General features: G+C 34.3%; 1 protein-coding gene and 1 pseudogene across 3 annotated transcripts; one reads left to right on the top strand and one right to left on the bottom strand.

The window, feature by feature from the left end:
- The first annotated feature begins 5,456 nt into the window (after positions 1-5,456).
- LOC131172472 (probable LRR receptor-like serine/threonine-protein kinase At3g47570) lies at positions 5,457-9,613 on the top strand. Of its 3 annotated transcripts, none has more exons than XM_058133242.1 (3): positions 5,457-8,468; positions 8,687-9,081; positions 9,282-9,613. In XM_058133242.1, exons 1-3 carry the CDS (start codon positions 5,786-5,788, stop codon positions 9,597-9,599), a joined length of 3,396 nt encoding a protein of 1,131 aa, XP_057989225.1. In that variant the 5' UTR covers positions 5,457-5,785; the 3' UTR covers positions 9,600-9,613. The 3 variants fall into 3 exon arrangements, with proteins under 3 accessions (XP_057989225.1, XP_057989226.1, XP_057989227.1); XM_058133243.1 differs by having other exon boundaries at positions 5,461-8,462; XM_058133244.1 differs by having other exon boundaries at positions 5,462-8,468; positions 8,687-9,103; positions 9,282-9,501.
- LOC131172474 (uncharacterized) lies at positions 9,566-17,825 on the bottom strand (annotated as a pseudogene).
- Between the last annotated feature and the right edge of the window lie 779 nt (positions 17,826-18,604).

Here is an 18,604-nt window from a genome sequence, read left to right as displayed (position 1 = left end):
TGTGTCTAGAAAGCTTTTTAGGGAATTGATTTCTGCCATATTATTCCCTGCAAGAATAAGATCATCAACATAGACCAAAATAGCAATAAAAGATTCACCAATTGCCTTTACAAAGAGAGAGTGATCAGATTTGGATTGCAAGTAACCACAAGAAAGGAAAGCATGTGAAAGTTTGGAAAACCACTAACGGCTAGCTTGTTTTAAACCATATAGAGATTTTTGTAATTGGAAAACTTGATTAAGTTTAGGAGATTGGAAACCGGGTGGCAACATCATATACACCTCCTCATGCAAATCTCCATGAAGAAAAGCATTATTAACATCAAGTTGTTGCAAGTGCCAACCATTAATTGCAGCAAGAGCTAGAAGAATTCTAATTGTAGTCATTTTAGTAGCAAGACTAAAAGTATCAAAGAAATCAATTCCTTCAGTCTGAGTATATTCCTTTGCTACAAGCCTAGCCTTGTATCTCTCTATGGTACCATTTGCTTTATATTTAATCCTGTAAACCAATTTACAGCCAATAGGTACCTTTCCAGGAGGCAAATCAATAAGCTTCCAAGTATGATATTGCTCTAAAGCTGAGATTTCATTAGCCATAGCCGCTTTCCAAACATCTAATTTAACAGCTTGTGTATACATTTTAGGCTCAACATTGGTGGAAATGGATAAAGTAAAGTGAAAATGAGTAGGAGACAAAGAATGATAAGACAAAACAAAGGACAAAGGATAAAGAATACCTGTGGAATCATGAGCATTGGTAGTTGCTGAGGAAGTAAGGCTGCAATGATAATCTTGTAAGTATGTAGGTGGTCTTTTTGATCTTGTAGAATGTCTAGTAGGTTGAGAAGAAGAAAGAGGTTGAGGATCAGAAGGTTCTGTTATAGGTGGAGAGGATTGAGAAGATTGAATTGGATTATATGGTGATGAATAGTCCATCTCAGAAAGAGAATTCATATGAGGAATAGTGGACAGATCTATAATATGAGAATCATAAGGAAAAAAATTTTCTTTAAAGATAACATTCCTAGATAGGAAAATTTCTTTATTTTTGAGATCCATAAGAAGAAAACCCTTAATGCCTTGTTTGTAGCCAAGAAATATACATTTTCTGGCTCTAGCATCAAACTTAGTTCTGCTAGCAAGAAGAGTAGATGCATAGCATAATGAACCAAAGACTCTAAGCTGAAGATAATCAGGTGAAGTGAGATATAAAAGATGAAAAGGTGTTTTATTTTATAGGAGAGGTGTAGGTAACCTATTGATAAGAAACACTGCATGAAGAATGGAATAGGACTAAAAAAGTTTGGGTAGTTTAGATTGAAACAGCAAAGCCCTAGCAACGTTCAAAATATATTGATGTTTTCTTTCAATAATAGCATTCTGTTGAGGTGTTTCAACACATGTAGTTTGATGCAAAATTCCTTTTTGAGCATAAAACTAGACATTAAGAATTCAGAACCATTGTCACTCCTAATGGCTTTAACTTTGGCATCAAATTGAGTTTCTGCCATGTGAATGAAAGATTATAAATGATATCTAGTTTCATATTTGGATTTCATCAAAAAAACCCATGTGTATCTACTATAATCATCAACTATAGTGAGAAAGTATTTAAATCCATTTATTGAAATAATAGAGAAAGGTCCCCATATGTCTACATGAACAAGCTCAAAAGGCTTAAGAGACTTAGAGTCACTAAGTGGAAATGAAAATTTCCTTTGCTTTGCCAAATGACAAATATCATAGGCATGACAATTATTATTAGAAACAGTAATAAAAGGACAAGAAGATTAAAAAATAGATAGTCTTGAGGTAGATGGATGCCCAAGTCTATAGTGCCAAATGTTAAAGTTGGTACGTGTAGTGTTGACAGCAATTGTAATAGAAGAAGTAGATGTGATGTGAGGATTGACTAGGATATACAAGCCTTCCTTTGCCTCAGCTATACCAATCGTCCTTCAAGTATTCATTTCCTGGATAAAACAATGAGTATTTTAAAAAATTAAGCAATAAGCAAGGGAAGAAATGAGTTTTGTGACAGAAATTAAATTGAAAGTGAACTGAGAAATATAGAGAACATCATGCAAAAGAAAATCTTTGGTAAAATGTATACTTCCGGAGTAATTAGCAACAAGTTGGGTTTCATTTGGAAGCTTCACAAAAATTGGGTTAATTTTCTCGTATGAAGTAAAGGAGACAATGAAAAACATATGTGATCTATGGCTCCTGTGTCAAGGATCCACAGATTAGACCTGGATATGCAACTAAAGACAAGAGCATTACTTGGAGATGAAGAAGCTAAAGTATTACTAGTTGTAACTTGGTTAGAGGTATGAATAGCTGTTAAATTTGGAGGTTGGATTAAAGCCAATAATTGCTGAATCTGCTCTTGAGTAAAAGGCACACTTTGAATACTTGGTTAATTAACTTGGATTGGTGTATTATCTATATTTCTAGATGACTGATCTTCAATAGTAACTTGATTAGCAGAAGAGCCAGAATTCTTAAATTTGTATCCAGGAGGAAATCCATGCTTCTTATAGCATGTATCTACTGTATGCCTCTGTTTTCCACAATAAGTACACACTTTCACATTACCAGAATTGCCAGAAAAATTCTTATTAAACTGATACTGATTTGTAATGTTCTGACCCCTGCCATAGCTATAACCACTTCCTTTTTGAAATCCATTATCATTGAAATCATTACTCATTACTTTGGTATTAACCAGTGCTTTAGAACTAAAATCCTCCCCAAGATCCACTTGTCTCCCTTGTTGAACAATCAATGAGAAAACCTTATTAATAGAAGGTAAAGAATCTAGAAGCATGATCTGAGATCTTACATTAGCAAATCTGTCATTTAATCCCTTAAGAAAACGAATCACATAATCATTTCTTTGATAAGTCTAAAAAATACCAATTGCACCACGAGAACATGGATTAGGGCATGAACATGCAGGAACAGGTCGAAAATTCAACAATTCCTCCCAAAGAATCTTGAGTTCTATAAAATATTCAGTGACAGACAAATCACCTTGCTTGAATCCATAGATCTCCTCTTGCAGATCTGAAATCCGAAAGATATCTCCTTGTGAAAACCTTTCCCTCAGATCTTTCCAAACATCAGAAGCTATGCTTTGTGCAATAGCTGGTGATAATGATCTTGTAATCCAAGATAAAACCATCATATTACACCTTTCCCAGGCTGCATACATCAGATCTGTAATAGGAGGAACAAGTATTGTGCCATCAATAAACTTGATTTTGTTCTTCGAGACCAGTGACATTCTCATTGCCCTAGCCCAAGAATGATAATTCTTTCCTGTGAGAACTGGAGAAACTAGAACTAATGCTGGATTTTCATTTGGATGAAGGTAAAAAGGATTCGATGGATTTTGGAAGTAATCATTTGCTGTCTTTGTCATCTTGAAGGGAAAAAAAAAATTTGCAGAGAAAATTGAGAAAGAAGATTAAGGAAAAGAAAGCATTGATACAATATTAGATTTGTATGGAAGAGAAAACTGAATCAATTGAATTAAGCAGCTGAGCTCAAAGTCTTATATACAAGAAGTTAAGCTAACCAACTAGAGTAGCGGGAAATAACAACTTCTCAACTAAGCTAACTGAACTTCCTAACAAATAGTAACAAATTAAGCTGAAATAAGTTATACAATAATTGTCAGTAAATCACACTATCCATTCTCTATATCCTACGGTAAAAAACACTCCCATCAGGTAGCATTCCATTTACAGCACCTAATTTTATGATGTGCAGCACAATATAAACCAATCTAAAATTATCAAGCTTGAGTCTAATTTGCTTTCAAAACAAGAAATATGCTTCAAAAATGCTAACCAAACTATTTAGATTTTAATAAAACAACTCCTAGATGAACCAAAACTGTTTGAATTTGATATATTAACAGTAAATTTTAACTAGATTATTGATTTTGACCATAAAATTATAAAATTTAATTTTATATATATATATATAAAAGTTATGTTTATCTCAATATTAATTTTAACGTATTATGTTCTAAATTTTTAAAATGATAAAAACGAGAGTAATATAAAAAAGAAAAAGGAGAAAAAAAAACAATTTCACTACTTCAAAGTATTAATAAGACAATTATTATGAAATAATTAAAAATGCATGATTAAATTTATATTTATATTTTAATCTGTAATGTATTTATAACGTGTAGAATCCATAATTTAAAAAAATAAAAATACTTGTTAAACATGTTAAATAGGTTTTATAAGTATTTTGTATTAAACAATATGATAATATAAAATTTCAAAATATCGATATAATGAAAATAAAAATTTTATAATAATAAAATATATTTTAAAAATTAATTTTATAATTTTATAATAATTTTTTTTCACATTAATTTAATTATGTAACCTCATTATACAAGTTAATATTATTTCAAATTATAATAAAATATAAGTAAAACTTATTTAAAAAAAGTAAAATAGCAGAGTTTGAACAAATTTAATATAATGAGTTGATTTGCATTTACTATTAATTTATTTTAATTTTTAAACATATGTAACACTTAAAATTTTCAAATTTATTACTATATATTTTTTTTATTATATTACGTTTAAATCTATGATTAAATTAATATTATATAATAATAAAATAACATAACTTCATAAGAGTATGATATAATAAAAAATAATTTTTATTATAATTAATTAAAATAATATTAAAATCAATATTAAACAATTCAATATAATATTTATAATACTATAATAATATTATATAATATAATATATTATAAATTTTATATTAAATATAATAAAATGTAACGCATATTAGAGAGAGAGGTTAGTTAAAGGTTCAATCGATAGTGGGAAAAGAAGTGTAACCCATCCAAAACGTTAGGCACAGCTGACCATTGACGTTTGCAAAAGGCCATCAATCGAGCAAAAGTATAACCCATCCAAACCGTTAGGTGCAGCTGACCATTGACGTCTGCAAAAGGCCATCTGTCGGTCATTCTGATTTTGATAATTTTAAATTTTATACAAATTAAAGTGGAATATAAATCACTTTAAATCAAATAAATTCAAATTATATTGATGATCCAATCAAATTTTATTATTTCTATATGAAATAGATAATTAAAAAAAAAAAAGCAAACATAGTTTATCATTTTTTTTTTTTAATTTCCGATTTGCTGCTAATTTCGCAGCTTAGCTTCTTATCTTCCAATAGAATCCAACGTGTTCTTCACTTCCAAGCGGCAATATGAGTAAATCTTTGACAAAAGTTAAATTCATAATCCTTTGAATTGTAGGGATGGCAACATGTGGGATTCCTCTCTCGTCCCTGCCTCGTTGAGGATTGAGGTTGGGATGGAAATTCTTCCGCTAGAAATTTTTCCATGAGAATTTTTTTTCCTTTATATTTTTTTTTATTTTTATTTATCAATATGACTTTTTCCCGTTTCCACCGGTGCAAAATCAAAGATTGAACGATATTAAAGAAAATTAACCAAGTGCTGAGTGGATCAATTGGAGTCAGAAAACAATTGCCATCTCTATTGAATTGTCGTTCTCAATGTGGAAAAACTGCTAAGTTCGAGGGCCCTGCCTCTGGAAAAATCCCAACAACAACGATTAAAGGTGGATGGAAAGTTATGATACACCAACGCACACACACATCTTAGGTTAGTTTATCCCACCATCTCCATAAATAAACTTTCTACTTGTTTGATTGAAACAGCCAATTCCTAATCTATAACCTCAGAAAGTCGCAAACTGCATATATGGGCCTCCCAGCATCTTCCTCATCCTTGTGCCTCTCTACTATTATTCATTTCTTGTGCTTCAACTTGCCAGCAGCCTCTTCCATCCACAGCAACAATGAGACAGATGGACTTGCTTTGCTGGAATTCAAGGCCAAAATAAGTGATGACCCTTTTGGGTTCATGAGCTCATGGAATAGTACTCTTCACTTCTGCCGCTGGTATGGTGTCACCTGTGGGCGTAGACACCAAAGAGTCACAATCTTAGACTTACAGTCCCTCAAACTTTCAGGTTCCATATCACCACATGTTGGTAATTTGAGCTTCTTAAGGGAGTTGTACCTTGCAAACAATAGCTTCATCCATGATATCCCTCCTCAGATTGGCCATTTACGCAGACTGCAAATTTTGTCTCTTTCTAACAATTCAATTGATGGTCAAATTCCTCCCACCATATCTAACTGTTCAAACCTTGTTATCTTTGATTTGGCTAACAACAATCTCGTCGGAGAAATCCCTGTGGAGCTTGGTTCCTTACTGAAGCTCAAAGAGATCTATTTACATGACAATAATTTAGTAGGGACTCTCCCACCATCTTTAGGGAATTTGTCGTCCCTTCAGTTGCTTGCTGCATATGGAAATCATTTGAATGGAGATCTCCCAGAAACTTTAGGCCAATTGATCAGTCTACAATCTTTAACAATTTTTGAAAATGGATTTTCAGGTACCATCCCTCCCTCTGTCTTCAATCTTTCTTCGATCACGGAATTAGACGTGTCATCTAATCAATTCCAAGGGAATCTTCCCTTGAGCATTGGAAACTCTCTTCCAAATCTCCGAATTTTTTCTATTGGTGATAACGAATTCACTGGCACCATTCCAACTTCATTTTCTAACGCCTCAAATCTAGGATTTCTTTATCTGCCCCTAAATAATCTCACCGGAAGTGTGCCTTCTCTTGGCAAGTTGCATAGGCTTTTAGCATTACAGATTGGCGTCAACAATTTAGGAAGTGGGAAAGCTGATGACTTGAGATTTCTTTCCACCTTAACTAATGCCACAGCTTTACGAAACATCGGCATAGGCTACAACAACTTTGGAGGCGAACTTCCTGAACACATCGCCAACTTCTCAAAGGTGCTCCGGTTCTTTGTCATACAGAACAATCAGATATCTGGAAACATCCCAATTGGAATAAAGTTCCTTGTTAACTTGGAAGTTTTCGCTGCAGACAGGAACAAACTTTCAGGTACCATTCCATCGGGCATCGGACAGCTTCAAAATGTAAAATTACTTTACCTTGCAATAAATAATTTATCGGGATATATTCCATCATCTCTGGGAAACCTGACAAATTTACTTGAACTTTTTTTATATAACAATAATATTCAAGGTACCATCCCTTCAAGTCTAGGCAGTTGCCAAAAATTGCTCGGACTAGATTTATCTACAAACAATCTTAGTGGTCCCATACCCCCACAAGTTATTGGACTTTCCTCGTTGTCACAAGTTCTTTCTTTGTCTCTGAATAATTTGTCTTGTTCCCTTCCAAAAGAAGTAGAAAATTTGAAAAATCTAGGGATCCTTGACCTTGCTGACAACATGTTGTCAGGGGAGATTCCCAGTGGCCTTGGCAGTTGTACAAGTCTAGAATTGTTATACTTGGGTGCCAACTCGTTCCAAGGGTCCATTCCCTCCTCTTTCGGTTTATTAAGAGGCATTAGAGAGTTAAATATTTCTCATAATAATTTGTCAGGCATGATTCCAGAGTTTTTAGAGGGCTTCAAAATACAGCTTTTGGATTTGTCCTATAATGATTTTGAGGGAATGGTACCAGTACAAGGAGTTTTCAAGAATTCTAGTGCTACCTTTGTGGCAGGAAATAAAAATCTATGTGGTGGCATACCTGATTTTGGGCTATCAGTGTGCAAGGTTGAACCGTCAAAGAGGAGACCAAATGCAAAATTAAAGACCATGATTTCTGCAGTTTGTGTGGGTGTAGGCGTTGCACTTTTGCTTATTTCTTTGCTTCTTTGCCACCATTCAAGAAAAAGAAAAGGAGAATCTGCATCACTATTTGATGGGAATTCACTATTGAAGTTGTCTTATCAAAGCCTGCTTAAAGCTACTAATGGATTCTCTTTAGAAAATTTGATTGGTACGGGTAGCTTTGGATCTGTATATAAAGGGATTCTTGATCAAGAAGGAATGGTAATTGCAGTTAAGGTGCTTAACCTCATGCGACGAGGAGCTTCAAAGAGCTTTGTAGCCGAATGTGAAGCCTTGCGAAATGTCAGGCATCGAAATCTTGTCAAAGTACTCACAGCGTGTGCAGGAATTGATTATCAGGGCAATGATTTCAAAGCATTGGTTTATGAATTTATGGTTAATGGGAGCTTAGATGATTGGTTGCATCCAATTCTTGGATTAGATGAGGTGCCAAGGACTTTAAATGTTATCCAAAGATTGAATATTGCCATCGATGTTGCTTCTGCGCTTGAGTATCTTCATTATCATTGTGGAACACCATTTGTTCATTGTGATCTAAAACCAAGAAATGTCCTTCTCGACGAAAAAATGACTGGACATGTAGGTGATTTTGGGTTGGTAAAGTTTCTTTCTACTAGGATGCTTGGCCATTCAACAAATCAATCTAGTTCTCTTGGAATAAGGGGAACTATCGGATATTGTCCTCCAGGTAATGGTAATACATATTTTTCATCATTTCCTTCATAATATTTCTCTTTTTCTACTATTTTAAGACAATTGATGAAATGACAACTATAGACTTGTCATGATTAATAGTTTTAATTTGATGTCTAAAATTTGTAGTTTTCTAACGCTAGTAGGCTAGAAGAATTCATTATTTTTTATATGTTTCAAAGCAAGTCAATTCACTATTTGTTGATTTGTATATTTTAGAGTATGGTGTGGGCAATGAAGTATCAACACGTGGTGACACATTTAGTTTTGGAATACTCTTGTTGGAGATGTTTACGGGAAAGAGGCCAACCGATGACATGTTCAAAGAGAATTTGAGCCTTCACAGTTTTGTCAAAAGATTTTTGCCGGAACAAGTAAAAGAGATTATAGATCCCAATCTTTTTGAAGCGCAACTCAATGCACATAGTAACTACAATTTTAGGAATAGCGGAAACGATATATTCATTGAATGTTTGATTTCAATATTAGAAATTGGAATCTCTTGCTCTACAGAATCACCAAAAGAGCGCATGAATATAAGTGATGTCGTTGCTCAGCTCTCTTCCATTAGAAACAAACTCGTTGGAACTCAATTACCAAGGCGGGGAGAGACTGTAAGTGCACTTCAAGTAGCAGGTATATAATGCTATTCATTTGTTGAAATAGAGAATAAAACTTGTCATACGCATGTAACAAAATCTTCCCATCACTTGCTCATATGATAAAAAATTTTTGAATGTTTTTTTGTAACATCAGTTGTTTACTTGCAAATGGATGCAAGATTGGTTAAAAAATCCCTTTTTTTCCATCTCAGGTACTCAAGATTAATGACTCTGACGCGGAATGCCTGTTGATTACCATGAAGCATAACTTGTTATACCTACTCTATGTAATCCTTATATATGTTTGTAATGCTGCATCTTGCTTAGTTAGTACTGTGTTTCCTTCATGCATAAAATGTTTTTCTTATTTTAACTCTTTACACCCCCAAGATGAGATCTCATTAAAAAATATTGCAGTATCTCTTACGTTTATAGTTTATATGAGATCCACCTCTACAATTTCGAATGGAACTCATGTATTTGTAAGCGTAGGATGTACCAAAGAGATTCTCCTTCAATTGCATCTATGATAAAATTTCAAGCATGTGTGTTTTTCAAATATGTGAATGATACCCTCCTCGCTATACACAAAAATCAACTATAATAATGATACACACCAATCAACTGTAACCCAACTTCTTGCAAGTGTAGTCAAACAAAGACTGGAAAAGACTTACAGATGATTCCTCTTCTGGCGACCTTAGGTGACGAGCAACTTTAGTAAATCCAGCATGGTGTGGAAGCTGATAATCTTCCTTCACTTCTAAGTTCATTTCCTCCTTATCAAGTTTTGGCCTACACAGAGCCTACTGCATTGCCCAAATGGCCAAAGGGCGCATGTAACATAGAGATCTATACTGGCCATCAGTGTTCCAACATTCAGGAGTTTGGAAAGAATAACTACAAAGAGAACAGCGTGTTAGTAGCTTAGCGTGTCAGCATAAATGAATGTGTGCAGTGCATTTCTGTCTCTTTTAAGTTCGATAAAAGTACTCATGGTAATACAGAAAACATAAGAGACTACATGGTACAACTGAAAACAAGAGATTATGGTTTCTTACTTCACTGTGTTTTAGTTCCATAGAAGTGATATTAATCTAGAAGAAAAACAAAAAGGAAAAGGGATTTTACCCAAGTCCCCCTTCAGACCAAGCAGTTTCATAGATCCCATTTGCAGTATGAAATGCCATATCCATCAAATCTTCCTGAATCATTGTAGCAGCAACAGCATATGTGACTCCAGACCATATCTCTCTTGATTGCATTGATGACAGGTCAACTCTCCCATCGGGTAGCATTCCATTTACAGCCCCTAGTTTCCCATCCTTCACTTTTAAGACATTGTAATTATAAATCTTTTCTAGTGCACTTCTTGCCTTTTCTTTGTCAACGATCGGGAGAAGTCCACATGCTCGTGCATACCTACAACGTGCAGCACAATTTAAATCCAAACCAAAATTGTCAAGCCTGAGTCAAATTTGCTTTCATGGCGATAAATATACTTCAAAATGCTAATCAAGCAATCTGGATTTTAATAAAAACACCTACTAGATGAACAGTTTGATATTCAAAACAGATTAAGTTACATCAAATGAAACAGACCATTGTCCAGCCAATTGATCAGTCTGAATAGATGAACTGTTACAACTACCACTGCTGTCGTAATTGAAGATCCATTCCAGAATTTCTCATACACAACTTTCGCTTTCTGAAACCTAGCCCAAAAATATTCCTCAGAAGCTTTGTCGCCAACTTCTCTTGCCAAGGCTGATGCAGCTTGCAACGCTGCCACCCATAGCCCACCACTATATGCACTCACACCAGACACGGACCATGTATCATATGTCTGATCAGGAAAGCCATCATTCTCAATCATCCCATCACCATCCCTGTCAAACTGGTCCATAAAAGCAATCGAAACATAAACTGAAGGTCAAACAGCTTCTGCAAACTTTTTGTCACCAGTGGCAACAACGTCCCTATAAACTTGGAGAACAAATTTTGGATTCAAGTCTTTCCATGTATCAGTATTGTAAAGTTTATAGGCATTCACTTCAAACCATGGATCATTCATTCCAATATCATGAGGAACGGCTCCAAGAACCTTTCTGCGAATCCTTCGTCCATCATGTAGAAGTTGCATCTTACTAGGATCATGCATCATTACTGCTGCTGCAAAGTCTCTTTGAACACTCAGTTCAAGTTTGGGAAATAACATAACTAATGCAAATGAAGAATAGAAATGAACATCATAGGTGTTCCACATTTGATATTCAACACCTTCAAGATAAAGGAATTGACCAATGTTTTCTTCTCCTTCTTGAAGCAAATTAGTTCCAAAAGCAGAGTTTGATGCAACAGGAGCATGAATTTGCTCAAGCATTGAAGTCATCCTTCCAAGAATGTCAACAGAAGTGTCATTTTGATGGGCTACATCAATAATGCTCTTCAAACCTGCCCCTGAACTATCAAGGGAAAACTTCCTTCCCCCAATGCTTACTAAACTCTGGAATGGAGGTGATCCATCTGCAAAAATAAGAGAATACCCAATTAATTAATAGAATTTCATGTGACAAAAATTGAAAACTAATATAAACAGATTAGATCTTCCAAGAATAAGAATAGGCTATAAACTACACAAACCTGTCCAAACTGTCCCCCATGAATTAAGATAATAGAGCTCATTAAAGAGAGTGATAGGATACCTGCAAAAAAAAAAAATCCTTCAAGATAACTTCAGTATCTGACTTTAAATGAAATGAGAAAATTATACATCCAAGCTCACCATTCAGGAAGCCTCTTGTCTTCAAGAATTGGTCTTTGCCAGGCTTCTATCTGGGACTCCCAGAGGCCATGCTCTATGTTTCAAGTATAAAAAATAAGTAACATACAACAGCAGTTGCTAAATGCAAAATCTGTCTGCAATTGTTATTCACAGTCCCACTCAACTGCTACAGACTTTTGAAAAGGAGAGAGAGAGAGAGAGAGAGAGAGAGAGGGAGAGAGAGAAAGGAGTCCAACATAAACAAGACAGAATGGGACATTACCTAGAATAGCATCATGAGCAATTCTTGCAGCAGCATCCCCATTAGCACCATAGAATTTTGTGTAACGCCTGTTGATGGAAAATTTCAGAATCTTTTAACCTACAAACTGCTCAGGAAAGACTTCGGCAACCTACCTATGATAAGTCCTTCCACCCCTGAAGCATACTTCAGGGCAGTCCCATGCCAAAGAAAATGTAACACTACGTACTGCATCTGGTGGAATTGTCACAGAGGCTGCAATGGCTGCTCCGATAGATGATCCTGGTTCTGACGGCACTGATGTTCCAGCTGACTTAAGGTAGTCAAAGGATCCATGCTATTAAAATACAATTACATATATTAAGTTCTCTAGACAATGATGAAAAAACAACATTGTGCACAAAACAAAATGGCATTAGATGTATTTCCCTGTTGAAGAAGAACTAGATATAAAACAAAGGAGAACGTACTTCTTAGGGGTGGGGAAAAGAAGAAGAATAAGAAGATGGAGGAGAACAGAAGCTTCAGGAAATTAGCAACCTCTTTTATTTCGTGCCACATATCTTTTGCTGTTATGCCTTGGGAGTTTCCTCATATCACAAATCGTGGGCATTTTGAGACATGTATGCCACTGATCTCCTGTGCAGTGATAGCAAAAGTCACAGGGGGGAAACCATGCGCCGTCCTGTATTGATAAATAAGAAAGTTTAAATATAGGATATTTAAGCATATAACACATGAGAACCAAGTCCAGACTTATCTCCTATTCCAGGAAATAAGCTTACTTGTGATGTAGAAGGACACCATGCACACCATCCTCCATTCTAGCAGGACCAATAATATGTCAGTTAGCATAAAAATTACAAGCACACATGCACTTTTACATATCTGAAAAGTCAAAATCATTATATGTTATATTCACAAATAAAATATGAAAACTGTAAGAACAATGAAAACAATTGAGTTATGGAACTTTTCTCACTTTGTTGTAGAATTGAAGTGCAGACCAGAATATTCAGAATCCCCTCCAACAGAATTCTGAATAGGCATATACAACAATGAATTTGCATGAGATTTGATGTCTTCTAAAATATAAATCTATGTAAAAATTCATTTCATACTGAGCATGTCTGACTCGCCTAAACAAATAAGTATTAACCAGCAGAGATGCAACATAGAAACATTCATGAAAAGAGATGAATGCAAGGTAAAAATTGACTTACTGCCCATGTAAAAAGCAAGGAGACATTTGCAGCAGTCTTCCCAGAATTATAGAGCTGAAGAAAATAACTGATACTTAATACCATGGTAAGCTATACAAATGTCCAACAATCAAACTTCATAGAGATACTTTCCTACCGTAAAGGTGAAGACTGAGACAGGGAAGCTGCTCTCCTTATAATTATGAGGAATGACAGGTGAAATTTGAAGACAAACAATTCTAAGTTCTGGATCAGGTTCACCTGTATTTAGCGAGTTGAATGACCAGATATGAGAAATTTTTTCCACAATGATAGTCTCAACAATTTGATTTGTATAACACCAGATAATGCAGATTACCTTCAAATATGGTCCATGACCTTGGATATAAAGCATGATAGGTCGAATTGTCTCCCTTAAGATTCCAGTCCCAAGATCCAATTCCAGAAATTGTAGATACTCTGAGTATGCATTCATTAAGTTAGTCACAAACTGGTTTATTTGAAAAAAATCTACCTCAGCTAATGCTCTCGTCGAATTAGGAGCAACCTTTATTTATTAATCATACATTTAAGTGGATAATAATAAAGTCTCTTACTTAAGCACCTCTGGGTTCCTTGGGCACAGAACACTAGAGTATTTTGCACCATTTGAGCGTGAAACGAAAACCTGCATGAATTGTTCGCATTCACATTAAGAAATTGCAAATTTCTTTGCAAAAAGAATCTCTGTTCTTTAATGAATGTTCTAATCATTTTTCACCAACAAATTCTTGGTAATCTCACATAAAAGGTTGAGATCAACTACTCAGCACTCCATAGTAACTAGTCCAATAACCTATTTCAGCTTTCCAGCACTAGAACTTTCAATCACTGTAACTGTAATAATCCATATATCTGCATACTTCATCCTTTGTATGATTTAATGTAACCAAAATTTAACTAATGATGTATATAGCCAATCATCAGTTCGTGCTTCTAAAGACCAAGTTTTTAATTTCAAATCTTTTTGAAGCACATTCACACAACCCATTGGAATAAGTCAAATTCAAGAAAAAACAATAAGTCATTACCCTTAATAAATGAAATTGCTCAAGCAGCCTGTATATTTGTCTAAAGAGCTTGCAAATGACAGAAAGCTACAAAGGCATATGAGCATTTGCATCCAATAACATAATAGCAGTGTATTTTTCTTGAATATGACTTGCAAATACAAAGATGACCTTTATGTTATGAGACAGCTACTGAGAATCAATTATGTAAAGCCAACATTTATTTATAACTTCTCGCAGAGAACATGCACTGGACAGTGAACAAGACATTTACTTCCCATAAGTTCAAAAACACAGAACAATAACGACCTTTCTGTAAGCATGTCATGTCTTAAAGTGTACACTGCCCGGCATGCATTATTTTTACACGGGTAAATGAATTAATTTAACAACAGCGACTTAAGGTTAGCAAAATGAAATTTCATTCATGAACAATTGGTTTGCTAAACTTACAGAAAATTGATTTGCTAAAACAGGTTTTTCTTCACATATTCTAGGGAACAGTTGCCAGCGCTGAAATTCACCTTTGTAACTTCTTCCAATGCTTCCAGAGCTGTGAAGTGAAAAAATTGTATATGCCAAAAAAAAGGAGGGGGTTAGAGGGGAACTCATAAATTAACACTCTCATTTTAGAACTCCAATAAAATAAATAATGCATAAATTGTGGGAGACATCTGAAATACCCAGCCAGCCATATGCCAACATAATTTCAATACAAATTGAGCAATTAATGTTACCTTCACACTTCTTAATATGAAGATTTGCAATCTACGACTACCACACAAAACTTGCATCATAAATACACAAAAAAATCTTAGATTGATAAATTAATTTAGTTTAGTTAATTTATAACTTGGTAACTTTAAATATCAGCACTTATAACTTAGTTTTAAATATAAGCTAAAAGTTATACATCCATATTGCTAGACTATATTTTCGAGCTAAAAGTTATACATCCATATTGTTAGACTATGTTTTCCAAGAAAATAGATGTTGAGCCAATAAAGGTTCAAATATTGATTTTCTGAGGCAAGCAAATGCAATAAATATGAAAAGTAAGATTTTCAATGAACCACAACTATAAAGACCAACCCAATGCCACCTAGTGGAATGCCTTGACAAGATGTTACAAAGCGCTTAAAAAATGGATTGATAACACCACCCTGAAATTGCCAAACAGAACATGGAGATCAAACTGATCTTTGTAATTTGTTAACAAAACCAAGTTACAATGAGCATTTAAGATAAATGAACATTACCTTTCCTTTGGCAGCTTCTTCTCGGAGATAACGCCACAACCGAATACCTACAGGAGCCTGCAGAGAACAAAGAAAACCGCCTTGTGGACATATATAACAAAGAGAAGGACACAGATTTGCCACAGATTTATGACATAAAGAGGACACACATATACCATTCATTCATGTCATAGAGAACATAGATGACAAAGAGTTTTGAAAATCATGCAGTAATGCCAAAAGAGAAAGGTGAATCTACCAGGTACGGTTATTCAATTCTATAGAACAGTCACATCCAGTTTAATTTGTCACAAGGTGGCATATCTAACACTTTTGTCTTCCCCCAAAAAAAAAGTCAAAAATTACTAACATTCATTTGTTCATCTTCATTTGCAGCATTTAATATATCTTTCACATATCTTGAATAAAGTTTCCTTGCACTCCAAGACCCCTCTTCATGAAAGTGGTTTAGGCTCCTTCATGCATTATATAAAATAACAAGAATATGATTTGAAGGATATGAAAAGAATATATATATATATGTTCATACCAGTTGAAATTTCTCTTGAAAACTTAAAGTGAATAGTGAAAGGGCAACTTCCTCACTATTTAACTTTCGCTGCCAGGTCAGTGATGCAGGTTTCCAGGGGTCAACCTTAATCCATATATACAAAAGAAATTAGATACAAGACATGCATTTAAAGGAAAGAAAAAAATGCCAGTTGAAGTCATTCATTATAAATAAAAAAGCCAATCTTATATTCACAATAACAAAAGCTATAGTGACATGAACTGCTCTCCAGGAAGTTTCATTATTCATTAGGATAATACATATAGGGAAGCAAACATAGAGCCCAAACTGTGGAAAAAGACAATGCTACACCAGCATAACAGTTAATGCTACAGTTGTCTACAAGAGTCCCGAAAACCCATAATCACTTTGTCAGCACATTAATAAAATAAGAATTAACATCCACTGCTAAGGTAAAATGAGCAATCAATAAGGTGATGAAATTATGGCCACTCCAATGGCTGCTTTAGCTCATGTTCAAGCTAGGATAACCCTATCACATGCCCATGTCAACTGTCTAAACTAAGGGACTGAATGGAAGTCGATGAACATGACACATTACATGAAGTACCAAAGGTTTGATTAAATAGCCAAAAACTAACTAAAAAACAAACGAACCTTTTTAAAGCCTACTGTGAACAAATTAAAATCTTCTGACAGAGGGATGGTCTGATTTCATGGTAAAACAGAAAAGGTGCCTACATCGTACCTTATCCACCAAAGAATCAGAAGGTTCTCCGTCCTGTTGATTGAATCCATTCTCCAGTAACTCTCCCTCAAACATCTTTCCTGCACTAGACAGACATAAGCAAATTTAGTCCAGTTGCATTTAGATTTATTGAAGTCATATTTACCTTTATGCTCTAATCTTCCCACTAGCTAAATTGCAAGAAGACCAAAGAATCAATTTTCTCAATGCTAATTTAGCACAGACCACTCCTCCCCCCTCCGCCTACATTAATTACCCAAACAGTCTTATCACCGGTAAAGAATTACAAGTAGTTACTACACTAAGACCTACAGTAACATCCATAGATGTTATTTATGATTCCTATATAACACCCAAAAAAATAAAAGTTGAATTCCAGTTTCAAAAATTTCACAGCTTTATATCAATCAATACTATTGTATAACAATCTGGGTAGTTATTCTCACATAACCCAATCTCCCAAAACTAACCCCAGAGAGAAGGAAGAAGAAGAATTCATAGCTTCATCTAATTGACATTCCAAAACAAATTAACTTTCTCTTTAGCCAAAAAAAGACTTGAATCAATCAATGCATATTATACATCATCATCCTGCATGACAGAAACATAATATTGATATTCAAGACCTCAAGCATACATACGTGGACAGATAAATATGGAAAAATATAAAATAAGTCAAAAGAAACATCAAGAAATCGAAATGCAAGAAAGAAATTAAAGAATAGAAGAGCAGAGCAAGAACAGTGACCTGAAACAGAGGATCTTTGTACAGAAACTGGGAGTGAGGTTTTGCAGAGAAATCTAGATTACCCAAGAAAGATAGTGTGGAAGATCTCAAAATGTAAATGTTTTCAAACAGTCTAATGAGTTGGCAGTTTATTCTTGAATTGGCATCCAAGATGCAAGAGTTGAATAGGTGTTAGTTACTAACGTCACCTATTTGTCTAAACTGAACAGGGCAACTGATGAGTGGCCATCGCTTTGTCTTTCTACAATAATTTTTATATGGAGACAAAATAAATTAAAAATAAAATAATCATAAAAGATATCTTTCCTTTTTAATTTATTTTTTACAACTAAATCCCTTATATTCCTTTTATAATTGAGTCTGAAAAGAACTTAAACTCGAAACTTAACAGTTTTGAAAATATCTATACAACTCAATTAAGCGTTTATCTCAAAAATTTAGAATCGACTATATGGATTCACTTTCTTCACGCTAAATAATTTTGGATTAAATTCTCTGAAATGTATAATGCTTCTAGGTCATATTGTACTACTCTCTTCCAAGTCAATTTAGGTCTATCTCTTTTTTTTTCTTTCTATCATCTAACCTAATATACTCTACTTGTCTAACCGAAACCTCTGTATGTCTACGCTTCACATGACCAAACCATCTCAATCTCCCTTCTCTCAACTTATCCTGAATTGGTACCACTCATGTCTTTTCTCTAATACTCTCATTACGGATTTTATCTAGTCTAGTATAGCCACTCATCTACCTTAACATTCTCATATCTGCAACTCTTATCTTAGACACATACGACTTATTCAGTGTCCAACACTCACTAGCATATAATATGACCGGTCATATGCCTGTACGGTAAAATTTTTCTTTCAACTTATTGAGAATCTTGCGATCACATAAAATATTTATAAATAGTTGATAACAGTTTACATATTTAGTAAAAAATAACTTATGAATATATTTATTATTAAGATAACTAAAAATATTTTATC

Source organism: Hevea brasiliensis, chromosome 14 (genome assembly GCF_030052815.1).
Source record: "Hevea brasiliensis isolate MT/VB/25A 57/8 chromosome 14, ASM3005281v1, whole genome shotgun sequence".
Classification (NCBI taxonomy): Eukaryota; Viridiplantae; Streptophyta; class Magnoliopsida; order Malpighiales; family Euphorbiaceae; genus Hevea; species Hevea brasiliensis.
This window is presented reverse-complemented; position numbering and strand designations above follow the sequence as displayed.